Here is a 27,670-nt window from a genome sequence, read left to right as displayed (position 1 = left end):
GTTTCACTGTGTGTGTGTGTGTTTGTGTGTGTGTGTGTGTGGGTGGGTGGTGTTTTTCCCCATGTGAGTATTACGGGGATTGCCTTGCTGCATTGGCTGATAAGGTGTGAGCTGTCAGAGGGGTGTTGTGTGCACCTTCCTGCTCACGTTGCAGGGGCAGCCCTATGGGGGGTGCCCTACCAACTCCCACCCCCACCACCTCTGTCCAAACAAGACACACACACACACACACACACCTAATGGCCGGCTGACAGGGAGGGTGCTGCACAGGGCAACAAGTTGTGTGTGCGCGTTATTAGGTGTCTGCAGTTCTAATAAAGGAAAGCACTGCGTCCTTCAGTGCCTCATCAGATTTGCTCTGCTTTGTCTGCCTGTCTGATTTCTGTCTGTGTGTCTGTCAGTCGCGCAGTGGAGCTGGATGGCCCGCAGCCTCTGGATCATCTGGAGAAGAGCTCGTTCAGGAAGGACCTCATCCGTGCTTTTTGATTTTCTCGTTCTAACGAGTGCTTTTGAGATTGAGTTTGAGTTTGAGAAACTTAAGATGTGCGTGTGTTTATTTGACCTGGTGTAAAGAGTGTATATATAAGACTGAGTGTGTGTCTGTCTGTGTGTGTGGGTGCGTGCGCGTGTGTGTGGTGTTGCCCACGCCATTGGAAATGCTGGGGTGTCCAGCGAGGTTATTTTTGGATCAGTGACAGCGTGTCAATGGCTGCAGATGCGTCGCAAAGGAAGGCTCTGAGATACCAACAGACCCTGGTAGGTCTTTCCCGATCTTCCTTTACCTGCCCGCCTGTTTGCCGTCTCTTAAAAACTCCTCGTGTTCTGCTGCTACACCTGCTTCTCCTCTGTCATCTCTCCCTCAACTCACCTGTCACTTCACCTTTCTCGACCGTTCTTTTCTCTTCCTCAGTTTCAGCTTTCACTACTTTTTCTTCCGTAGCTTCCTCCTGGTCATTTGTATTTTGTCTGCCACATTCGTTCTTTTTTGTCTTTAATGCTTCCCCGCTGCACCACACAAAGTCCGCCTCGTGCCCTCTGTCAGATCAATACTCTTCATCTCCGCTCTCTTCATGCTTCTCCTCCATTTTCTTTTGCTCTTGAGCAAGATTTCTGCAACTTAACATCTTTGTACAGCCCTCAAACACTTTAATGGTCTTCACAGTTTAACACCGCCCACGTTACAAAACATTGGGTGTAGGCGAGAAATAGAAAGTCATCCCTGCAACAAACAGGGACCATATTATTTATTTTATTTATTATTTAGGCTTCAAGCTTTGTGTTCGACTGTTTTTATTTTGCCAGATTATATCCTTAAGTATGCCGGTGTCGTTTGTGACACCTGTACGCCTCCTGCATATGCAGCCTTGTAAAGTCATTGCTGTTTTCATGCGTTGGTGGATATAAATACCAATATACAGGAAACCTGAGCAGACAGGTTAGATGTACGTGGTGGGATGAAGTCATGCCACTATATCCTCCAGTTCATCTGTTTAAATGCTCAGGCAGAATGATTCCTCCAAGGAGCATCTTCACGTCTGGTGGCATTAAACCACCATTCTGTGCTTTGGACACAAAAATGACTCAGAGCCTCAAAGTGTTCTTTTCTGCAGAGTTGATGTTGTGAATTATAAGTTGACACAATGAGCAATCGAGGCCGCAGCAGCTGGTTTGTGTACATAAAATACGTGTAACTGACGAAGTGTGTTTCGACAACACTGTCAGTACTTTTTCGACTTCCTCCTCTCCTTTGAGAAGATGAATGATTGCCCCACGCAAATCTTAAATCTCCAGCTCTCCTTAAGGAGGAGGAAGGTGGGACGGTCAGATATAAAAAAGAAATCTCAATTAATCATGCTGTTTATCAAGCTTAATGTCTCTGCAAAGTCACACATCTCTCAGGTGTGAAAGCTGCGATGTCATCTGAGTGCGTGAGAGAGGAAATTATAACCTAGGAGGATTTGTGGAGTTTATGTGTAGAGCTGTTAATAGATCCTCTTAATATAATTTATTGATAAGGTGCAGGATGTAGCAGTGTATGAGTTTACAGGCTAATGGTTGGCCTGGTTCACAGATGCACACCTCCGCTGTGATAGTGCTCCCATTAAGTGTCAAGGTTAAGTTTAAATGTCTTAGATGTTTTGGTTAGATTTTAAATATACATTGAAGAACTTTTTTATCTTGTTGTATGAACCCGATATGTATACTGGCATTAAAATGCTCTTAAACCACCATTTAAGTTTCTGCTGCAACATTACAGGAATTCACCATGACGTGCAACAGCTTAAAATAAACTGGTATTAAAAGGAGAAAAAACAATAAATAGAACAGGTTAGTGTTATAAAAATACACTATATTGCCAAAAGTGTTCACTCACCCATCCAAATAACTGAATTCAGGTATTCTGATCACTTCCATGGCCACAGGTGTATAAAATCAAGCACCTGGGCAGACTGCTTCTACAAACATTTGTGAAAGAATGGGTTGCTCGCAGGAATTCCAGCATTGTACTGTGATAGGATGCCACCTGTGCAACAAGTCCAGTCGTGAAGTTTCCTCGCTACTAAATATTCCACAGTCTAACTGTCAGTGGTTTTAGAACAAAGTGGAAGCGATTGGGAAACGACAGCAACTCAGCCATGTAAAATGACAGAGTGGGATCAGCGGATGTTGAGGCGCATAGTGAGCGGAGGTCGCCAACTTTCTGCAGAGTCAATCACTTCAGACCTCCAAACTTCATGTGGCCTTCAGATTGGCTCAAGAACAGTACGCAGAGAGCTTCATGGAATGGGTTTCCATGGCCGAGCAGCTGCATCCAAGCCATACATCACCAAGTGCAATGCAAAGCATCGGATGCAGTGGTGTAAAGCAGGCCGCCACTGGACTCTAGAGCAGTGGAGACACATTCTCTGGAGTGATGAATCACACTTGTCCATTTGGCAATCCGATGGACGAATCTGGGTTTGGCGCTTGCCAGGAGAGCGGTACTTGTCTGACTGCATTGTGCCAAGTGTGAAGTTTGGTGGAGGGGGGATTATGGTGTGGGGTTGCTCCCAACTTTGTGGGAACAGTTTGGGGTTGGCCCCAACATGACTGTGCACCAGTGCACAAAGAAAGGTCCATAAAGACATGGATGAGTGAGTCTGGTGTGGAAGAACTTGACTGGCCTGCACAGAGTCCTGACCTCAACCGATAGAACACCTTTGGGAGGAATTAGAGCAAAGACTGTGAGCCAGGCCTTCTCATCCAACATCAGTGTCTGACCTCACGAACACGCTTCTGGAAGAATGGTCAGAAATTCCCATAAACACACTCCTAAACCTCGTGGAAAGCCTTCCCAGAAGAGTTGAAGCTGTTCTAGCTGCAAAGGGTGGCCCGACTTCATATTAAACCCTATGGATTAAGAATGGGATGTCACTTAAGTTCATATGTGTGTAAAGGCAGATGAGAGAATGCTTTTGGCAACATAGTGTAGGTAGTAACACTTCTGTAAGAATATTTCTTAGATGGTTTCCTGGAAAGAGTCATGCTATTAATGCTCATTTAATGGAAATGTCTTTGAAATAAAAGCTCAAAGTTAATATTTAATAATTAGTCATTCATTACTGAAAAGATGATGTGATTGTTCAGTGGACCGACTGACTCTAAAGGTTACACTAGAAATAATTTGGAAGTCATTAATTGGAACTGTACCAATTTCTGTCACTGAGCTAATGTCTAAATTGCACCTTGCTTGAAATTTGGCTTTAATAAATCTTAATTAGCTCAGTGTTGGCAGTGTGTTTAGCTTTTCCCAAGAAAACACTAATAAAGACATTATGGACCTATAGAGGAAAGCAACAGTATCTAAATTTAAAAGTTTTACGTATAACTCAAACATCCATAAAAAAACCACCTGTCTGTTTTAGCTCAGTTCAACCTTAAAGTCTAGACGTCTAATGACCTGCAAATCATCAAATTAGTGCCTCTTGGTCTTGTAAAGTTGTAATTACTTCCAAGTCACACAACTGTTGTTGACCCTCGACCTTAACAAAGAGGAAGCTCCCTCTGTGGACTCGTGTCTCGCTGACAGACGCACTGCAGCAGGGTGGCGAGAACAGATAGCCGCCTACGTGTGTGTTTACTGTAGAAACACACACCGTATGTTTGTGCCCGCTTTGATACAGATGGCTGTGTGTTACAATATATGTGATGGATGTGGTTAAAAATTAGGTTGTATGAGGAGACAGGACTCGGTCTGTGAGAATGTCAACAGCGGTGAAATGGATCTCATAAGTCTCAAATGTTACAGGCTACTAAAAGGGATAACGTTCACCTGCCAAATGTCTCGCAGACTGGAATGACGGGGATGTAGACGATTAAGCCATTAAATTTCATATGATATCAGTCGCCGAGCGTGTCTCTTCAATTACCGAGATAGTTAGAATGTAATGATTAAACGTTTAGCCGTTCCATCAGTAGCTCCGAGATGAAACGCCGCGTTGTTTAACTGTGTCAATAACTTGTCATTGTTTTGTGTAAAGGTTAAAGCCCTCCATCTGTCGGTGCAACCAGCCTCCTGGGAGAGATGGGCCGAAAGAGACACAAACAGCCTGAGAGAGAGAGAAGTGTGTAGAAGTGTGTCAGTGAACATTGGGTCACACTGCTGCTAAATTTATCGACGAGTAAGGTTTCACCTCAGGGGTGGGGGTTGCTGGATGGATGGGGACAAGGGGTGGTGAAAGGGAAAGTTTGAGGGGGAAGAGTAAGGGAGAAAGGTGAAAGGCTGCCACAAGGGTTCAAACGCAGGTGAGGCGGTAAAGAAAGTAGGAGAAAGTATTCGTGGTAACGGAGGCTAGAAAAATCTGATTTCCACTGTTTAATGGTACTCTTATGGAGGTGTGTAGGTGGAAATATATATATATTTATAATGTAAAAATGTAATACAACTAAGATTATATTGGTTTTGGAGAAAGGAGCCCAGATCGCATTTATTGATGATGGAAACACAAAAAGGACCCCTTAATGTGATATTCGGCTACTTTAAACAGGTTTCTGACCAATAAATGAATAAAACTGTAAATTATTCACACTAAAGTTCATGGTTCGTTTCAGTTAAGTATTTATCTTTTTCTTAAGAAGTTACGACCACTAAATTTTAGCAATCCAATGCAGGAACTATTACGTTATGTGGTAAAGCATTTTGTTTACACAGAGAACTTTTCAGGATGCTTCACCACACTTCACAGGAATTAAAAAATTGCCATAGAAGGCCATAGTTTTAAATCACATTAGAAATTGATAAAAATCAGGAGGACAGGCCTAAGAACGTATGACCTTTGTTGCATGTTGCTCCACGTCTCTCCTCAACTCTAATTTTCGTTCCAATAAAGATATAAAATACCCAGAAGACCCAGAGATAACACTGAATATTGAAATATACAGAATGAGAGGCTGCAAGAAGGTCATACATTATGTTTTGGCAGGGGAAATATTTTAAAACTAATATTTGTATAATTTCTCAGGTTGAGAGAAAGGGCGATACATGGCACCCAAAAGCTGCTTCCATCCATCCATCCATCCATCCATCCATCCATCCATTCATTCATTTTGTGTACCTGCATCGTTCACAGAGTGGAGGTTAGATCTTGACCCAGCGTACATAACTGAAAGGCACTGAAATAGTCACAACAAATGCTGACAGCAACACTCACAATTAATAGCCAGCAGCGTTCACTTGTGATAAAGTATTCAATACAACACACCCTAAGGTAAATTTAACGCTATAGATATCGAGAGTGATGCAAACAGCTTCCCTCTGGGATAGACAAGCAGCAGCTCCCTGGTCCCCAAAGGGCCCACAAACCATGTGAGAACTACTGGGTCACAGCAGAACAGCAGAGGATGACCCACTTTGAGTCCCCACAGCTGGAGAACAGCCACATTAAATAAATGTAAAGAAACGGAGCCGAACTAATGTATTAACAAGCCGATATCGCCGGCTTATCCAAATAAAATTAGGTTACAGATCCTTCACATGAATGTAGTGTTTAATGGGCTCCTTATAATCTAATAATCCATTATCTGCACTGTAAACTGTAAAACATCCTGCCTCGCTGTCTCTTAACTAGAATTTTGTTAATCAGATTTGAGAATTTGGTGCCAAAAATGTGTTTATTGTGTACTAAGACAACAACAACATGATACTGTATATTGTGCCAGAGCCCAGCCAGGCTTTAATGAAGCATGTCATCTATGCTCAAGGCACTTTAAAGCACAGTGCATTATTATCTACACTAGGGTAATATGGTTATGGCCTCTCAGTCAGCACGTATTATTTTCATACCTTAAGCCTGTGTCCAGCCTGCCTGCCATCATTTATGATCCTGCTACTGGAATCTGCTGGATCGGCCGCGCGACTGAGAATCTAGCCTTCTGAATTAAGAGCTGCTGACAATTCATTGTGAAGCTTCAAGTGTCTGTATTAACCTCTACTGCTTCCCCCTCGGTGTGTGTGTGTACTGTATGCGTATGAGCGTGGCACCAACCATTCCTGTCAGTCACTGGAGACCGTACCGTATGGAAGCAGGTAGCAGGTACGGTCAGTGTCCACAGCCCCAGACAAGACAGGAAAGGACGTATGTAAGACACACATATCCAGAGAGGGAGTTACAGTAAGTTGGAGAGGCAAGCAAGCAAGAAAGCGAGCGGCGACTCACAGGAGCAACGGCTAAAAAGATGAGAGAGCGGATCAACACTTTTGAGACAGTTCTGAATATAGATCAGTTTCTGGTAAGGTTTACAATGTTTTATATTGAAGTAAAGTTTTTGTGATGCATTTAAGAGTTTGGTGTATTGTGGTTGTAACTTTAGCTGGGGTAGGCTCCAGCAGACCCCACGGCCCTTCACAGGAACAAGCGGTTACAGAAGATGAAGATGAAGATGGCTGTAACTTTAATTATTACGTGTAAAGCAGGTTATAAAAGTGACAAAGGGGCCTCGACACTTTGAATTTCCTGAACTACTTGGTGTGAAGTGGAACTGGGTTCATACATAAGACACGGTTTGGTTTGTTTCTATCTTTTAGCCATGTCGACATGCCTTAATTAGAACATGACAGCTTGAACAGTGTTTGGATGAGGCATGGAATTGTTACTGTGCTGGTTAATTAGTGTGTGCATATGGAGACGCACACTCAAGGAATGTGTGTGTACTGGTTGTTAGGCTAGTGTATGTGTGTGCGTGTGTGTGTGGGGGGTGGGGGGGTAATCTCCTGATCTGTCCATCAGTGAGTGGGTCAGATTTTATCATTAACCTTGTGCTTCAGGACAGGGCTTTATTGTTGTAAGGCCTCACCGCACACACACATACACACACCCATATCAGTCTTATAAACACACAAACACAAACCCTGCCTACTCAACAACCCACACAAGTGCACGCAGATATTTATGAATATGCAGCACAGACTCTCCCTCACGAGGCATGCAGGAATATGCTATTATTTTTTTAATTACCTCTCAAAGTCACACTGCCCTTCAACCTGTGCATCTATTAGCAGCTCTCGCTGTGACTCAAGCTCTCTCTCTCTTCCTCTCTTTCTTTTCCTCTGCAAGCCTGTTTTTTTGTTTAGAAGTCTGGAGTTTTTTGTGTTTTACTCTGTTGTATCACCTTGTTAAAGCCGGCTCACAAAGGACAGGTCCGTGAATGAATACAAAGCTCCTGGGAGCGTTATTTAAACAAAGGCTTTTATTCCTAACAATGAGGAATGGTGTTCATTTTTGAAAACCTTGCTCAGTCCTGCGAGATTTGCAATAAGGAAAACAGTAGCTGCTTGGTTTCTTTTAAGAGTTCTCTCAAGAAGCAAATTATGAGAGGTTTAAGTGTCAGAGCCGTGCAGTAATGCCTGGCTACTTTTTTATGTCCATAGAGAGATTAGAGACAGGAAAGTGCAGGAAAATAATAAGAGGGGTAATGGGAGCCTTGCTGGGAGTAAAATAGTGGGAGTTGAAGTGGAAGAAGAGTGGGGAGTAGGTAGAGGGGAGATTATCCTGCTGCATTTGTCTAGAAGTAAGATGGTCACTCCACGTTCGGACAACCAAACAAATGCAACACAAAAGCGTGTGAAAGTTGGAGTAATGGTGGCTACTGATGTCATTTTAGGGCCTTGTGGTTTCGTTGTTTAATGGATGCACAAGGTTACACTGTGACACACTGTCAACACAAAGCTGAGCGATGAAGGCATTAAAGTCAGCAGACACAAATGAGTCGTAGATTCCAGTGTCTTTCTCACGCTGTCAGTCTTGAGATTATTGTTTTTTATTTTGTATTCCTTTTTTTTATTTTGTTTTATTTATTTATTAGTACTATTTTATAGTATAAATATAGTATATAGTATATTTAATTGTGACAAAAATATAAAAAAGTCCCTCACAGATTCTCCAAGGTGAGTCCAAGGTGACAGGCTTGGCATTTCAGAAACTGGCTGAAATGTTGACTTTAACAATAGTTTGAAATTAATTCTGCACCATGACTTTAAATCTATGGCACTGAATTAAACTAAAATGTGTACTAATTGTCAGTAATTAGAATTTGCAATTTGTCTTATTTTGCCACTCGGCTGTATGTACATTTTTAAATAATTCAATAGATTCATAATTCATAATTCAGTATGTATAAATATGACAAAAAATAAAGACATTAACTAGAAAAAGTTTTTACTTACTAAAGTCTTACACAGGCCTCTGACAGTCAATCATCTCTACTTGAAGCTTGCAGCTCAAGGCTACATTAGCACCTGCTAGCGTAACACAGCCTGAGTCTCCTGACGTCTTCAGATAGTTTAGGACAAGAGAAGTCTTGTACACAAAATGCTTGGCATTCAAATGGTCACATTGTCCATAAGTGGTGAGAAGACTGCTGCTATGCAGCTGTTGGTGCCTAGAAGTCACCAAGGCTAACAGTTAGCAAGCTAACAAACCTAACGCAGGAAATGCAAAGGTGTAATGAAAAAATGAGGCCTTATAGTAAATTTACAGTTTCAAGGTCGTGAGTACCACAAAAGAGGCATCTTCTCGTGAACACCGTAAACACGACCCCATTTAAAGACACCATTGTAGTCTTTAAGGCTGTATGAGTTGCAGGTATCACATTTTGAAATAAAAAAGATGATATTGAGCCAACAGTCATGAGTCCAGTGGTGTATGGGAGGTGCAGGGTTAAGCTGGCTGGCCAAAGAAGTAGAATATATCTGTAAAAACAGAGCAGATAAAGAGTGTGTAGAAATAATTATATATTTTTTTTATTTGACTGTTATCATCCTGGGTCTCCTTTTTGCTGCGGCAGGGCCTGGGAGGTAAAGTGTTTAACTCATTTTTCTTTTCCTCTCCCTGTGAACATTGCACAGGTCCCTGTTGTTACTGTCCCTGGTTTTGATGGCGCCTGGTGCCAGTGGCTGTTTGATGATGTTGATGGATTAGTGCTTTGGTGTTAATGTGTAGTGCTGCAGTGTTGGAGGTGGCTGGGTTGTCTGCAGAGTGGGACAGGGGACAGAACAGGGACAGAGCTGCTGCCACATGATGCGAAAGACAGCTGATGAGGAACAGGTAAAGACATGAGGACCACAGGCTCCATCTGGTCGGATGTTCATTCTGCCAGGACTTAATTACTTACATGGTCATCTACTTTTTTTTTTCTCTAACCTCTGGAAGTTCATTTAGTAGATCTTCTTATTTTTAACTTCTATTAATTATTTGTGTACATTTACAGTCCGAGCCTTTTATATAATACTGAGATAGCTGTAGAAGCAAACAATGGTAAATATAACTTATTTTTATCACTTACTCAAATGGGACTCTGACACCAGTCCAGTTCTTCAAAGGATCAGTAGTAACTCTTGTTTACTTGATGCGTAACTATGCAAATCTGATGATAAACTAGGTTCTACTTAGAGTTAAAGGTTTCTTTGTTCACATTTGTGTATTTTTATTGTTTTTCGGTGTAAAAAAAAAATAGTACAGACATGACTGAACTTATTTTTCACGCTATAGGATTATGTATCCATTTTAATGAATATAAACCATTTGTCTTTACTTCAAGCCACCAAATTCATGGATTTAATATATATTTGACCAAAAATAAAAAATAACAACTTTAGCGTATAGTAAGTCAAAGGAAGTTGAAATGTACAGTCTGCTTCCCGCCTCAGATTTCATTTTCCGTAACCTCTATCAAAAGTTTTATTGTCCTGATTAAATGTTCTTTAAGTAATTATAAAATCCAAATCATTTAACTCCTTAGAGATAGGTAAAACTTAATCGTATTTATGTAGGTTCATACGACACTGACTTTAAATGGAACTAGTATAATAAAAAGCAGTCATAAGAAAAGATTGAAATTTGATTGATTAGACAGCACACGTTGTCAGACAGTCATTTAATAAGGCTGCAAGAAATAATTAAAACATGAAATCCAAAAAATTGGATGGAGTGTAATTTTATTTTAGCCCCCCTCTCAAAAAAAAAGATCCTTAACTTACTTTATAATCTCCCTGACTTGAGGTCTAAACACCTTAACTTAAAGCCCCATGATTCTTGCAGCAGGCTAAAATAATAATAATAAAATAATAATGGCTTTGTGTGATGTAAGCTGTTTGCATTTCTTTGTGTGACTTATCACTTCTCTGCTGTTGGCTGAGTCTAACAGTCAGGACAGGGGCAATACGCTGTTCGCGGTGCAGCACTGTTCTGGATAACGGTTTGTGGTTCAAAGTGTTTAACGAGATTTAAAATAACCTACGAGACGGTTTAGAGGCATCAAATGTTTTCGAAAAGCCTCCAGCAGTAACTGCACGGCCACCTGCTATGTGGCGTATTCATGTATTAATTATAAACTTCTATATCAGTCGCTTTGTCATGTGGTTGTAGTGAGTCATCTGTTACAGTGGACTGGTTGGGTAAAGTCTTTGTGCCCTCAGACTGGAGAAAAAAATAAAATAAAATCACCGAAAGATAGATTGCGCTCACTTGTCCCCGTCACGCAGTGAATGTCTGAACATTTTCCCAGAAGATGACATCGCAGATTGTTTTGACACCTTTGTTTGATTGCTTCAGAGCATCATTATGTGCTGATCTTTCATCCTGGTAGGGCCTCATGGTTGGATGTGTCAGCTCTCCTTTCCTGTGTGAACATGAGACAGAAATGTGTGGCTGGCAGCTCTGCTCATGATTTAGCCTCTTGCTTTGCTGTGTGGTGGGATGCATGTGATCTGTAGGTTTCAGTTGCACATTTGTAGCTCCTCTTGGATCTGCAGTATTTTACAGCTTCTATCGTTTTCACGAGTGCGGTGCAAACTGATCACGAGGTGTCTGACCGAGTGTGTGCGTGCTTGTTTCTGTGCTTGTAGGTGTAAAACATACATTTAGTCCGGAAGAGGAAGATGTGGAATGTCTTCTAGGATCTCTCCTCTGACTCCTTTCCAGCCTCTGCTTCCACTCAGGGAGGGGTTTTTCCGATCTCTATGCCCGTTTTGTCTATTTCTGTCTGCCAGGGTATTCAGGTTGGTGTGTATCCCTTACACACACGCCGCACATTCCCCACTTCTTTCTCGTTATCTCAAGACTCTTTGCACTGGATCTAGTTTTATCTTTCTCCAGAGTCTCAGTTGTCAGAGGTGTTCCTCCTTCTCTTCCCTTTCCGTCTTCCCTTCTCTCCTCCCTGTTGTTTTGCTTAGCTGCAATCGAAGAGAAACATTTCTTGACGTTTTGTTTCATAGTGATTGTGAGTGCTTTCCCCCTCGGTTACAGCTGTACGGTGAGTACAGAGAGCAGCTGGGAAACTTTGCACGACGGGAGGCTGCCCGTTTGCTGACAGAGAGACAATGGAGAAGACAGGCAGGAGACAACACCACAGGCCGCAGAGGCCACGGCCGGCGGCATCATCATCACCCAACGCTGGAGTCACATCACAGCCATGGGTCTTCTACCAAGAAGCCTCGTCCCTACTCCAAATGCCAAGGTGACATCACTGCTGTGGACTCATGAATCTTGTCGCCTCATTTAAAAGCGTTAAGATGCTTTACTCACAGTGAAAGTTTCTATGTAAAACTTGTTTTGGTTTATTGCACTACGCAACAGAGTATGCTTATCTGATACTTTGCACATTATGATTTTACATGCAACACAATGGGCTTGTAAAAAATGATCTGGTGATATAGTTTGAGGCATTTAGAAATAATACCATTTGGACTTAAGGCAGCAGCAAGAAACTTCCCGTGATCATGAGTATCTTAATGAACACTACCCACACCTAAAAATGCAAAATCTATAGAAATAAGTGATTGTATTTATTCACTATTTGTTTAAATTTATTCCCCATCACAAAGGTGGGAACTCTAATTTAAAAATCTTTGTCCTCATTGGTAAAACAAATAGTTTGGCGAAAAAAATAAATCCCTACTATATATTTCTATGTTTGTTGTCTTGAAATATGTCAAATTTATATATATTGAGTTCAAAAATATTAATGTCAGTATATAAAATACACACCATGTGTGTTCAAGTACATTCCTCCCATGTTATTAATCCCATGACATAAGGACTGTCATTTCCTCAGTTCTATCTTTTTAAAGATGATACATCTACTAAATGAAAGCATCTGTTATTGATAGTAGATATTCTTTAATATCGACTCTTATTGTTGTTAATGGTCAGACATAGTATTGTCAACATCTGTACAAATACTGTCACGTAGTATGTGTCTGTGTTGACACTGTGTCAGATGGGTTGATTCAGCTCTCTGACCTTCTTGGTGCAGTTCTAGGTTCTGCTGTAATGTTGGTTTTGCCACGAACATAATTAAAATTTATATTACACTGAATACAGGTGTTACTTGTAGGGTAAATTAGCCTTTCAAAATATCCAGTATACGTTCAGTTGTCAGTTCATTAGGTACACTATAAAAAGGAATGCATTCCGCCTCCATGACTGTTCAGTTTTAGTTGAAACACTGTGCAAGATCATTTTGGAGGATGTAGTTTGTGGTGCTGTTCAACCGTGTTGAATTAAATACCATAGCGTTTCTGTCATTTAGCCCACTGAGTAAAATGGGTTGTTGGTGCAACATGATACAGTTCAATAGTGCTACAAACCACAGCCTCCAAAATTAAAACACAGTTGAATCAACAGCTCTCTCTGTTATTTGAAAAAAAAAAAAGATGATGAACACCACCACCTCGGAAAGCTGAGTGTAGGACTGTTATATAAGAATGCGTTCATTTTCACTAGTGTAGCTAATGAACTGTCTAGTGAGGTTATGTTAGTCATGGAGAGACTTACTCAGCCTGTGTACGTTAAAACTGTTATATAATATTTTTTTTTAAAACGTGTCTATTCAAAACATTAGAAATAAAGTATTTTAAAAGAAAATGCACGCTACAAACTAAAATTGCTGAAGACTTGTTGGACCTTGACACTCAAGGCCTGGAGAGTCCAACAAATGACACTGCTGAACTGCATTATAGACAGGTTTTTGAACTTGACCCATCAGATACAAATCGCAGATTCTGCAGCATCAGTTCAAGATATTTTATGAAAGTGCCCCAACATTATGGAAGTAAATATGCATTTAGGTTAATGTAATTCATAAGGTTTCAAGTCACGTCCTTTAATCAAGTATTTTTATAGAGTGGAAGTTCTGCTGCTACACTCACTTACCAGGTCATCGGGTACACCAGTGAAAACAAATACATTCTCATGTATCAGTCCTGCACTCAATCTCAGCTTTATGAAGGTTATGGTATTTAACATTTGTTTGTTTGTCTTTGAAAAAGACCTTTCAAGTACTGTGTATATATTTTTCTTGAATGTCAGATCATTCTGCGTTTATTTACTACATTTGTTGCGCCCATGATCACACTGAGTGATGCCCTCTCAGGCACTGTTACGATACCTGACTGTCAGTAATTAAATCAAGTGATAAATGGGTTTGAGGTGAATGTTTTTTTTTTTTTTCTCTCTCTCTCTGTCCCAGATTGTTTGGCTCGTGTGCGGCGGTACATCGTGACAAAGATGGGGGAGGATTGGATTTTCCTGGTTCTTCTGGGACTCACTATGGCTCTGGTCAGCTGGAGTATGGACTACGCCAGCGCCAAGAGCCTGCAAGGTACCATGGGGATATGTAAATTTGTATTGCTGTCAAATCTGCAGTTTGATAACGCAGGATTTTACTTTCTCTGCAAAAGCCATTTTTCTCTGTTCTTTGTCTATTTGTGACATTTCTCTGTCTTTCAGCCTATAAATGGGTGCATGGGGAGCTTAGGGGCAATGTGGCTCTCCAGTACCTTGCCTGGGTTACATATCCCATGATCCTTGTCATGTTTGCCTCGCTCTTCTGTCACCTGGTTTCACCACAGGCCATCGGTAAGCCCTCCATCACCTGTCAGCCTCTCTCATCCTCTCACCATGTTTTCTCCTATCTTTTTGTGTCTCAAAAGAAGAGCTTGATAACTTTAGTGTTATTCCTTACTGCACCTTCCACAGGTATTTTCTCCTTCATCCTTTCTTCTGCCTTTCTACAGGTTCTGGTATCCCTGAGCTGAAAACCATCCTGAGAGGTGTAGTCCTAAAGGAGTATCTGACCCTCAAAGCTTTCGTAGCCAAAGTCATCGGCCTTACTGCTGGCCTAGGCAGTGGGATGCCAGTGGGCAAAGAGGTAAACAAATACACAATTTCATCTCTATACCTATACCGTTCTCTGTATTTGTCACTATCCACTCTTTCAACATTATAAACATCCTATTTTTATTTCTTTTTCCTATCACTTGCTCTGCTCTTTCTTCAAGCCTGGGGGGTAATAAATCATCTTCTGTCATGTTTTTCCTCTCTCCCTCATCTCACTGGACTCGGGCACATTATTCAAGTCCTCAGCAACAGAGTACATTCATTTCCCCATTACAGTAGCAGGGCAACTGTCACATCCAGCAATTACACAGTGATTTATCTGTTCTGATACAACATGTCCCAGTTTAGATTCTCTGTTTTACCAACAATAGTCTGCGTCTGTGCAGATAACATTACATGTCGCTCATCTGTGTCGGTAACATCCTCCCATCACCTCCAGGGTCCGTTTGTCCACATTGCCAGTATCTGTGCTGCAGTGCTGAGTCGATTCATGTCCATCTTCTCCGGAGTCTATGAGGTAAGCTGAGGCCCTGAGCAAAACAGGCTACAGTACCTATAACCTTTATCTCCTTACTGATCACAGTCAACATGGCAATGAATGCAGGTTTTTTTTTTTTTTGTCATAACTTACTTTGTTGTTGTCTTTTTTGTAACTACGGGGTTCCCACGGGCCTTAAAAATCTTTATTTTTATATTTAAGAAACATGGATGTTTTTAGCCATGCAAATTTTAGCAATTTTAGCAACGTTTGTTAGGGAGTTGCTCACCAGCACCTTATACCAGATTAAAATATCTCAACTGCTATATGAAGCCCGTATAATTTAGCAAAAACATTCACAGTCCTTGAAATCCTGACTACAATTACCTGAACCCAATGATCTCCTAACATTTTATCATAGGTTTCCGTTGGTCTTATTATGATTATATCCCTAAAACAAAGCATTTCCACAAACCTTGTTGTGCTTTGAGCTAATTATCAAATGTTACCATGCTAACATGGTAGACCGAGGTGGTAAACATTCTACCTGCCAAGTATTAGCATACTGCATACATATTATCGTTTGCGTGTTTTCCTTTTTAGAATGAACACAGCAACACTAGAAAGTTAGCTGGAGATAGAGATACTAGTGCTATCATGCTAATTTGTAACAATTAGCTCAAAGCATCACAATCCCAAACTGCCTCACAGAGATTTGAAATTCACATATAATATGAATTATATTCAGTTTTTCTGTACTTTTAATTATCTCATCACTTGGTTCTTGTTATAAACTGAGTAGCCTACTGTGGAAACATTAGAGAGTCAGCTTATGTCAGAGATATGAATTTGTTATTAGTGTTAGCGTGCCAGTGGTAACATGCTAATGTTAGCATTTAGCTTAAAGCACACTGTTCCACCCCATGGACTGCGTATGTTCCATAAAACCAAGGATAGCTAGCAAGAGGCTATAGGCTAGTCTTGTTTTGAAAATGACGGGGTCACCTTGAAAGTGACATATAATATCGAATCCTTCTGTATTTCAATACTTTATTTATCTTTCCACCATCATCTTCTTGCTTTACAATGTCTCTGTTGACTGAAACATTTTAAGTACCTGAAATTCACTCAGAGCTCTGCAAAGTTAATTACTGAAGAGAAAGTGGGAACCCTGTGATCGTTTCCCATCTGTGTCTCTCCCACCCAGCTCACACCCTCCCCTCCCTATTTCTCTTTGTTTTGGTTTGCCCCCTCGCACCTCGTCTGTGTTTGTGTCTCACTGTATTAATAGTGTGACGGTTATGTCTGGCATGTGTATTAACAGTGACCTCCCATATCCCTGTCTCCCTCCTTTCCCGCTCTCTCTGTCTCTCCTTGGCGTTCTCATTCATCCATGCTTGTCTGTGTCCTCCCCATGTCCCCTCTCTCTGTCTCCACCCTTTTACCCTTAACTCCCAGAATGGTACCCATAGCCAGGACCTGTTGGTGTGTGCGTGTGCCGTGGGAGTGGCCACCTGTTTTGCTGCCCCCGTGGGAGGCAAGTCCCGCCATGCTCGCTCGGGCACAGGTCTTCGGTCAGCTTTGTCCTCCTCGAATAGCATCAACAACACAAACGTGGAGGTTAAATCTGACCTCAAACCAGTGCCCTGCTTTATAAGTGTTGAATAGATGCTGTATTTTTTAATATCTTTTTTTTTGTGTGTGTTCACAAAAGCAATTAGCAAATTGAATATTATTATCATCTTACTTGAGACTTTCCAGGTCCTTGAGTCTTTTTTAGCATCTCCACCATCTCTGCATTTTCTTTTTATCACTCTGTAACTCAACTTATAAAGTAACAAGAAATACAATACTTCAAGGTCAGGGATAATCAGTGGAAGTATTTTATGTCTGCTATCTTCAATTTTCAGTCTGCAATCAGTTGCAGGGATGTGTCTCCAAGGACAATGTGACCACTTGGTTTGTCTCCTGATTGCTTAATTGCTTCCTCTCAGTCTGATTATTCCCACTGGCATGTGCATCCTCAGCTTTGTATTCTCTCTGTGTGTTTGATTACTTTTATCCCATCTTTATCACTTTTTCTCCACACTCCAGTGAGCATTATTTATTCACTTTATTCCATGTCGCTTCCCCTCTGTCATCTCTCCCCACGTGTCCTCTCCACCTTGATCTTTTATTCTCTCTTTCCCCAACTCACTCTGCTGTCTTTCTGTCAACGTTCCTCGTCACCTCCAATTTCCCCCTCTTCATCATATCTTGCCTTTCATCCCTCACTCTCTGTGTCACCCCTTCACCTCCTCCCTGTTTTTTCCCTCTCCCTCTCTGTTTTCTGTGTCAGTAGAACCCTTATGGTTACGCAGATATACTGACTGTTGGCTGTGCCGTGGGGGTGGGATGCTGTTTCGGCACTCCACTAGGAGGTACAGTACAACTTGCACGCTGCCTCTTAACCAAACCTGCATCATCAATCATCATTCTGTCCTGGATCAATGCTGCAATGGACAGGATATCAAGATCTTACCAGTATATTTTAAGATATTTAAATGACAGTTTTGCTAATTTTAGTCTATGATCTTGTTTTTCCTGCTTGTATAAAGACTGTAGCTCCACTCACAGTGGTTGGCCAATACTGATATTAAATTCTGAGTGCTTACAATGCCTAATAACAATAATATATTTACACAAATGCATAGATAAAAACTACTTTTTAGGACCCATTAAATCTGTTTTTATTATGACCCTGCAGAAGCAGTCGAGTAGATGATTTCGGATTTTATTTGTAACTATTTATATGTAAATAACATATAAACACAAACATAGTCTATTTGGACATACAAAAAAGTTTCTATATAAAGCCCATTTACAAACAACAAAAAAAATAAAATAAAAAATGACTTATTTAAATTTGTCCTCTGTGTAGACAGGTGAAACGTTACAAACCAAAAACTGTCATCATACCGTATTTTTATGAACCATGTTTGTGTTGTTTTCTGAATCAACGATCAAGATCTTTGGTTGAGCAACCAACTAAAGTGCCGATCAACTTGTTCATATTCTTGTAAAAGTGAGATTTGCTGCTTTTGTGTTTGTTTTCTGTGGTTGAGAGCTCATAAATTAGGTTATTTGGGCTGTCGTTGTGTCACACTAACAAGAATGTACATATACATATATGGCAAACAAATAATCTGTTACCTGAGAGAATAATATGACGATTAATCAGAAATATATCAAAATCAGACAGACTCATCCATCAAATTACAGTACTGTACAGTTTTAGGCCAGAGAATTATATATATATATGGGGATTTTTTATGTCATGAATAGTTTTTTTTATCAATTAACAGATAAACTTAATCTGAATAACATTTGGTGTGAGCACATTTTCCCACAGGTCTTTGAGGTTCTCAGCAGGTAGATTGTTCCAAATATCTTGGAGAATTTTTATTAATTTATTTTTTGTTAATTTATTCTTTAGTCTTCATTGTCTATTGTTTCCTCATGTATTCCCAGACTGGGTCAGACCACCTATTGCCGGGTTTCTTGATCATCTTGTTGCTGAAGATAGTTCTTTATGTTTATATTTGGATTCAATGTCATGCTGCAGAATGAATTTAGGACCAATCAGGCTCCTTTCTAATGGTGGATTGTAGATCTGACTCTGCTCGTCTAAAATCCTGACAACCTTTGCACATAATTCCCAAAATGTTAAAAACCTAGCACACGCTAAAATACACTGCTGACATGATGTTAGTTATTTTTTCCATCCTCGTCCTCTGTTCAGCTGTTTTTATCTTATTCTGAGTAATGCTTCTGACGGCTCTGATGTTTATTTTATTGCTTCACATGCTGATTATATCCCTGTGTGTGTGTGAGAGGCAGACTACATGTAAGTGTGTATTTACTTGTGTTTGAGTGTGAGTGTGTTCACTCCCTGTTGTGCATAATTACACCCTGAGATTCAAGAGTTGTTGGACTCATTTGGCTCATTTAACTCATTTATTTTCTTTCTTGCTCCTTTCCCTCACTTTCCTCTCCTCCTCTCTCATTTCTCTCACTATCCATGCTCATTTTTCTGTAATCCCTCCTCTCCCTCTGTTCCTCCTTCTCTCCCTCCCCACCATCACCAGGGGTGTTGTTCAGTATTGAGGTCACGTCTACCTACTTTGCGGTGAGGAATTACTGGCGGGGATACTTTGCAGCCACATTCAGCGCCTTCATATTCAGAGTGCTCTCCGTTTGGAACAAGGATGCTGGTGAGAAGCAGAGCAAATGCATAGTCAACACACACACACACACACACACACACACACATGCTGCTGAGGAAAGACCGCTGAGTTTGCATTTTACTGAAATAAGCTGAATATGACAGCTCAGTAATATTTGCTTCTTTAGATAAACTCAAAATGTTTCAAGTCATCAAGTACAGTATAAAAGCAATCCAGCAGCAGCACAGTGTGAAATACTCACAACCTTCACTTATTTCACGTACAGGATCTACTTTTATGTTCAAATACAATGTTAAACTGGAAGATCATCACATGTTCTATTCACACATCCACACTTATTTAACAGGGAACTCACAAAATCTTTATCTTCTCTGCTTTCAATTTACAATAAAAATCTCCAGATATGTACGCTAGTCTTATGTAGCTGATACAGTTCAAAGAAGGGAATCTTTCTGTGTCTGTGTCTGTCATAATCCATAATCTGATCCTCATTATGCCCTTGCAAGCAGAGTCGACCAGGGGAAAACCTCTTCTCAACATTTATAAAATAAAAAATAAAACATTCATAGGTTGGTGTTATATAAAGTTAGTTTGCAAGGAAAATCTTTTACATTACTGTATTTCATTTTAAGTCATGCGTTATTATTTTTTCATATTTGCAGATCCATTTTTATTACAGAACCAAAGTAACAGTCACAGTAACGGTAACATTAATAAGGCCTGCGGGGCCTTGCTTTACAGAGCAAGATAAAAAGAACACACAATCAAAGTAAAAACAACATAAAAAAGAAAGGATCATGTTTAAGTAATAGCCGTTGAAACAAAAGAGACAGCAGATGGTGTATATTATATTACATTTCCTGTAAAGTTGTGAGGCATGATTTAAAAGAAGGTTTCCAGTTCGCTGATATAAGTGCCTCAGGTAAAGAGTTCCACAACAGCGGGGCCCTGATGCGAAACACTTTTTCCCTTATATGATGCGGTGTGTGGTGGTAACAGAAAAGAAGGGATTTTCCTGAGGGCTACAAACAGAAGTTAGGCTCATAGAGAGCAAGTACATCTATAATACTGTGTTGTCCACGCTGGCCATACTACAGATATCCAATCTATATACCATTATTACACTTCTATATACCATTGTTGTAAAATACTTTGTCAATAGTCATCTTGTACCCTATTATAGGGTTGATTTTGTACTTGCTGCTATTTGCACATGGTTAGATGCTAAACTGCGTTTTATTGTGTATGTACCTGCAGTATATGCAATGACAATAAAGTCAATTCCAATTTAATTTAATCTAATAATGTTGGAAGGGGCAATGCCATGTAGGGCTAGGAGAGAAAGTACGTGAAAGTGGACTTTGTCAACATGAGAGTTGTCAGCTCTGCAGAGTATTTTAGCATCTTCCAGAGCATTGTTTTTACTTTCCCTCCAACAGCTGTGCTTATTTATCTCTTAAAGCTCTCACAATGATGTTGTGTTTTTAGCAATAACAATAAAGCTTTAAGGATCCTTCTGTACATTACAAGACAGCACTAGCTTCCAGTCAGATATTTCCCTCCCGTTGGTGGAGACAAAAACTGAGCTAAAAGAGGGGTGAACATTTAACGTAAGGCTAATGTGGCACCAGGTCTGTCTGATGTGTAAATAAAACAGTCTGCAAACAGTCTGTTCACCCTGTCAGCTTAGAGGGTGAATGTTTACAGCTTGTTACTGCTACAGTAGATCATTTAATACAGGTTTCAGCAGTCCCACAGATTGTTTTCATTTTTTGATAGAGTAGTCTGTGAATAGTAATTTTTCCTGTTCCTGGCAGACACCAATATAAGAGCAATTTTCTTGTAGAGATGAAAACAATTTAAATTCAAGATGATGCGAGAAGAAACAAGAGACTGAGATCACTTTTGCTATGGCGTTAATCATTTTCTTTGTTCTATTTATTTTTTCCTCTCCCTCTCAGTCACAATCACAGCTCTCTTCAAAACTAATTTTCGGATGGATTTCCCCTTTGACCTGCAGGAGCTGCCCGCATTTGCAGTAATAGGGTAAGGATATTTGGGAGTCTATGCGTGCCTGTGTGTTTGCTTGTTTCATAGCTGCTACAGCATGTAGTCACACCAAAGATGTATCCTTTCCAGTATAATACAGAGTCCTTGTCTAATGGTTCTTGGATTGGTTCTTGCTACTCCGCTGCTCAAAGTTTGAACAGCCTGTCTCCTCTGTGTTTCAGGATCTCGTGTGGGTTCCTGGGAGCGTTCTTTGTTTACCTGAACAGACAGGTGGTTCTCTTCATGAGAAGGCCGACGGCTCTCACTCGCTTTCTAACCAAACAGTAAGGTCCCAACACACGAACAAACACAACAGCACTCTCTCCATGCTGCTGTGGATTAATGTGGCACTCTGCCCTTAAACTGTTGGGTTTCCGGTAGCAGACACTGTTCCCCGCAACTGAAACCGTTTGTGCATTCAAATCCAATTCTTCTCAATGTTTCTCAGCTCCACTCTTCAAACTCATCAGTCTCACAACACTGGCCAGAAAAGCCTTAACAACCTTTCAGCCAGTTATTCACTCAATGGGAGAATTCACTTGTCCTCTGAGACTCGGCAGTCAGGGAACATTAGTCTTCACCATTAGAGAAAAGCGAGCTGCAGCACCAGTAGAGCCGTACAACCAGCACCGCTACATATTCAGAGACATGAAGTGTTGTAGGGTTCTTAGAATACACTGCTCCTCTTAATGACCGTGTTTCTGTCTGTGTTTGTGTGTGCCCCCAGCCGCTTGATCTATCCAGGTGCTGTGACGTTGATCATCGCCACCTTCACATTTCCCCCTGGATTTGGGCAGTTCATGGCTGGAGAGGTTAGACTGAATCAAGCTCACGGTCTCTGACTTCTTTTTCATGCGCGCACATTACTATTTATGGTATTTTTGAAAAAGAGAAAGTCAGAGGGGTCTCGATTGTGTGGTTTGTCATGTATATTAAAGCCGAGAAAGGCCATAATAATTAGAATTTAATTGCAACTACTCATCAATTTCACACGGAAATGTCGCGTAAAGGCGTTTGTGGTTCCAGAGGAGGCTGCGTGAAATCTTAAAGTGTAGCGTGAGCAGCATGTTTAGCAGAGCAGAATAAGTAAGTGCTCCATCTGTGCGTCTACATAGGAGGCATTCAGGGTAGTTCGTTAGCATAAAACTAAAAATAGACTTGAAGTCCAAAATCATAATTTGGCATAGCAGAGAGAGATAGAGAGAGAGAGAGAGAGAGAGAGAGAGAGAGAGAGAGAGAGAGAGAGAGAGAGAGAGAAAAAAGTTATCCAATTGTGTTGCAGTTTTTGAAATTTCCAGTGCTACAGAAAGAAATTAAAATTTCACAATTATGTTTGTCATACGATTAAATCCAGTTTCTACCTCCTGAGCTTCAACCCTCTTTACATTCAGTTTTACTTATGTATATGTATTTTTCTTTGAGAGAACTTTGATAATGAACCTGGAGGGTTTGCAGGATCTGTATATCTATCTGTATAAACCTTACTCTATGTCAGGTTGGGCTGAAGTCTGGTGAAAACCCTCATCAATAATGTCTGTTTCCTTCATTGAATATTACTGGCCTAAAAAGACCTGATGTGTACCCGTGAAAACCCATTTTCACTGTGTGTGTCTGTTCTCTTTGATAGCTGATGCCCAGAGAGTGCATCAACTCCCTCTTTGATAATTTCACCTGGACCAAAATCTCAGGATACCCTGGTCCTGCTGCCCTGGGTCGCTCCTCTGCATGGCTTCATCCTCGTGTCAGCGTCTTTCTCATCCTCCTCCTCTTCTTCGTCATGAAGGTATCACCCCTTCCCTCATGCCGTGTACAGCCAGTGTTGCCTTGAAACACACTATGTGATATAATTAAAATCCTTTGGGGCTGCTCTTGATCCCACCTTGATCCTGTTTTTGTGTTGCAGTTCTGGATGTCAGCAGTTTCCACCACAATGCCCATCCCCTCGGGTGCCTTCATGCCAGTGTTCATATTAGGTAAGAGGATTTTGTAATTCGAGTGCAGTGTCTCCTGCTGAGCTTCGCTTCAATTTGTCTTTACCTGCGCGCCTTCTCTCTATCCCCAAGGAGCTGCTTTCGGTCGCCTCGTAGGGGAGATCATGGCCACTCTTTTCCCGAACGGAATTCTGTTTGATGGGATAGTCTACCGCATCCTGCCGGGAGGTTACGCTGTCATTGGTCAGTCTACTAACATTTTCATGGGTTCCTGGAGGCCTAGAGAGTTCTTGAGGAGTTGTAAATTAAAGATAAGTTAAATACTGCTTTGAATGAATGACTTTAGAAAAGGTATGTTGTGGCTGACTCAGTAGGTAGAGCGGGTTGTCCACGAACCAGAGGGTTAGCGGGTCGATCCCCAGAATGTGCCACATGTCGAAGTGTCCTTGAGCAAGACACTGAACCTCCAGTTGCTCCCAGTGCATGGGACTGGTGTGTGAATGTGTGCATGCTTGTGTGAGCGAATGGGTAGATGTGTCTCTGACTGTAAAGCGCTTTGAGTACCAAAAGGTAGAAAAGCGCTATAGGCCAAGGCCATTTACCATTTTAACATTAAACAGTTATTCCTCTTACATTTTCAAACTGTCATGTAACATCATCAGTTTGTATCATAAGATTCCGCATGTACGCTTTAGTCAGATATGTGTATCTATGGCGGATGTATGTTTATCTTGCTGTTCTCTTCTCTCTTTCTTCTGTCTGTACCTGGCTGGCATTAGGCAGATGGGTCCCTCCGTATGAGCTGGGTTCTGCTCAAGGTTTCTTCCTGTTAAAAGGGAGTTTTTCCTTGCCACCGTCGCCTTCAGGCTTGCTCTGGGGGTTTCAGGCCGCGTCAATAACAATACAAAGCATCTTGAGACGATTTGTATTGTTATTGACGCTATATAAATAAATAAATTGAAATAAATAAATTGAATTAAATATTAAAACTGTTGTTACTCTAATTAGCCCCAGCTCTAGTCTGGCTCCTTCAGTTTAGAAACTGCTTCACCATTGTCAGTGTATTTTTGTGAGATTAAATCCGTATATTTACACAAATTAAAACTTCTACATCATTGAAAAGGATCGTATTTAATGAACAACTCAGTTTAATAACGCTGTTATGTATCTTCAATCACAAAAGTGACTAGATTTTCCCTTAACTGGAGGTTATTATGATTACACATGAAATACTTTTCATCCTACACTATATGTGTATGACATATCCTCTATATCCTCTCCTCTGTTTTCTGTCAGGTGCGGCAGCGATGACGGGAGCTGTCACGCACACAGTTTCCACGGCGGTAATCTGCTTTGAGCTGACCGGCCAAATATCCCACATATTACCCATGATGGTAGCAGTCATCCTAGCCAACATGGTGGCCCAGGGTCTGCAGCCTTCACTCTACGACTCCATCATCCAGGTGAAGAAGCTGCCCTACCTGCCTGAGCTGGCCCTCGGGCACATCAGGTAAAGTTAGAACAGCAACAACCGTTACTTTCTTTTACACATAGCTGGCACTGAAAGATGAAGAGAATTTATTGTAGTATCGTACATTTACAGCAAATATAACATCTTTGTGGAGGACATCATGGTGCGCAAAGTGAAGTTCTTGTCTTCTGAATCCACCTATCGGGAGTTAAACCATCTGCTTGAGACAACAACATTGAAAACTATTCCCCTGGTCGACTCCAAAGGTAGGATGTCCATTATCATTATACCACTTCCTAATTATTATCTGGATGTTGAGAGTCACGTTCCAGGCTCTATACTAAGCTAAATTAAGCTATGTTTACCGTAAAGGCAACAGAAAAACATCAGATATTTAATGTAACTCTTGACAATTTCTCCAAATGCCAAACTATTTCTCTGTAACCTCCTTGTCTGCAGAATCTATGATTCTTCTGGGCTCAATTGAGCGGACAGAGCTTCAAGCCGTGTTTGACTGGTGGCTTTCTCCAGAAAGGCGAGTCTTTGAAAGAGGCCCCAGTTCACCAGGGCAAGGCTCCAAAGTCAGCTGGGAGTCTTTCACCTTTGTAGATGAGGAGGGAGGAGAGGTGAGTTTAGACCATTAACTGACTCCCAGGGGTAATTTGGGGTTTCTAAAATTTACCATCACAGACTGTGTTGAATCCCCAGATCGCCGCTCATGTGCAGGAAGAACGTAATGGACCCATCCCATCCTCCAACCCCCAGGAGCACTCCACCAACCACACAGGCTCAGGTAACATGCAATTTCCACTGCAAATAAGGACAGGTGCACCCATCAAATGTCACTTTCCTCTCCTCTGACATTCGTTGCCATACGTGTTCTCAGACAAGCGCAAGCTGCCATCTGTCAGGAGGACTCTTCAGAGACTCTTCTCCTCCACATCTTCGTCAGGCCAGACTGAAACTCAGGTACCAAGATCAGCCTCACGCACGCATCACTTGAGGCCAAAAGCTCAAAGGACTAGCGTATCATGGATCTGCGGCTGAGTTGGCAGTGACAGCTAAGACAGGGGCTTCAGTCCAACATGGCAGCATGAGCCAACCTCACTAATGTGCTGGGTGGAGTATAACATGGCGCATGTATAGCCGACCTGACATGTCATTATCTGTATAGCTGTTGACGCAGACAGACAGACAGACAGACAGACAGACTGTCTATCTGTCGGCCCAACATCTCTTTCTTTCCTCCTCTTCCCTCAGGAGACAACAACCCCCCCGTTGACAGACACCATGTCCCCAGAGGAGGTACTGTACACTTTTGATTGAGCGAATAATGAACCGTTAAATCAGTCTAATCGATAATCAGAAACTTTGTCTACTACGAGTCCATCTCTGTGCCTTGTGGTTGGCTGATGCAGATCAAAACCTGGGAAGAGGAAGAACTTGACAAACCAATCGACATGGAGCAGATACGCATAGATCCCTCCCCATTTCAGCTGGTGGAAAGGACGTCTCTGCACAAGGTGACCACAGCCTCACCTGCCTGACATGTCATCACTTGAAAAAATCAAGTGATGCACAATTTTGTTTCTTATTTTCCAGATTTTAAAAAAGTGATTTGGGGATATTTGCTTATTTATATTTCTTCAGCCGGTTAGATTAGCTTAGCACACATCCTGGAGACTGATATAAAATGTTTGACAGGAAGGATTTGATAAAAAATGTTATTAAACTGCATCAGGGGAAAGGTTGTATCCAGTAATTCCAAGACACTGAAAGTCAGTATAATTTATTGTGCTTCTTGCTGCAGCTTGTTCTCTCTTCCTAGAGCCATAAACAGCCATAAAGCTTTGAATCCTACATTTCGTGCCGCGGCTGTCATCATTTTCCCCTTTTACTTGCAGAGAAATTGTTTATGAGGAACAGTGCAGCCATGCAAACAGAATACAGTCACAGTACAACACATTTAACACTGACTGGATCATGTCCTTCTCTCTCTCATTACTCAGACCCACACTCTGTTCTCCCTGCTGGGACTCAGTCACGCCTATGTCACCAGTATTGGAAAGCTGGTGGGAGTGGTGGCACTGAAAGAGGTACAATCACCTTTTTTTCCTTCTTATTTTTTCTTCATCTGCATGTCTTTTGGCTCGTCTCTTGATATGAGCCAGTAATGTGGCATGACAGTGAGCTGTGATGATCTCACATTGTGGGCAGTTGTTGTGTCACTGGGTGCCTCATGTTTTTACGCTCTGATTCATGTGGTTATTCCGTTAACCGCCCTCACAAATCATCTCTCTGGATGTTCACTTGATCCTGCGTTGTCTCTCTCACATGTTTCCTTGCTCTATGGTTTGCCTCCAAACACATGTCAACCTCTTTCTCTCTTCTAACAGTTACAGAAGGCTATAGAGGGCTCAACTCGCAGCGGGGTGAGGCTTCGTCCCCCTCTGGCCAGCTTCAGAGATGCAAGCAGGAAAGCCAAGAAGCACCAGCCTACCTCCTCCACCCCTTCCTCACCCACGAGGGACAGAGACTTGTGGGGGGAGGGGAGCAGAGGAGATGGGGGCCTGGTGAGGAAGGAGTCCAAAGAGGATTCCCGAGGGAAGGCATCGTCTTCCAGAGGAGCTTCCGGATGTGACACAGCTCCCTCCTCCCCCAGCAGTATGGGGAGCACCAGTGGCAGCTCGGCCACCGCAAGAGGAACTGAAAGCACTGCTCAGGATGCAGCATCCCCCTCCACATCCTCCCCTAACTCACCTTCACCTCCTGCCTCCCCTGTGTCTCCCACCACCCCTGTCCTCACACTGTCCTCCCTGCAGGAGGAGGGGGAGAGTGAGGAGTCAGACGAGCCAATCTAG

The 27,670-nt window shown here is 41.6% G+C and overlaps 1 protein-coding gene across 1 annotated transcript; it reads left to right on the top strand.

The window, feature by feature from the left end:
- Positions 1-690: 690 nt before the first annotated feature.
- clcn1b (chloride channel, voltage-sensitive 1b) lies at positions 691-27,670 on the top strand (the record flags this gene model as incomplete). Its single annotated transcript, XM_084557349.1, has 23 exons — positions 691-756; positions 11,781-11,991; positions 14,005-14,136; positions 14,265-14,393; positions 14,552-14,685; positions 15,094-15,171; positions 17,474-17,552; positions 19,260-19,385; positions 21,320-21,404; positions 21,590-21,691; positions 22,135-22,219; positions 23,035-23,190; positions 23,311-23,380; positions 23,471-23,581; positions 24,635-24,848; positions 24,942-25,075; positions 25,269-25,435; positions 25,518-25,602; positions 25,696-25,778; positions 26,070-26,114; positions 26,228-26,332; positions 26,819-26,905; positions 27,206-27,670. Exons 1-23 carry the CDS (start codon positions 706-708, stop codon positions 27,668-27,670), a joined length of 2,934 nt encoding a protein of 977 aa, XP_084413475.1. The 5' UTR covers positions 691-705.

The sequence above is a fragment of the Chelon labrosus genome (assembly GCF_963514085.1).
Source record: "Chelon labrosus genome assembly, chromosome: 12".
Taxonomy (NCBI): Eukaryota; Metazoa; Chordata; class Actinopteri; order Mugiliformes; family Mugilidae; genus Chelon; species Chelon labrosus.
This window is presented reverse-complemented; position numbering and strand designations above follow the sequence as displayed.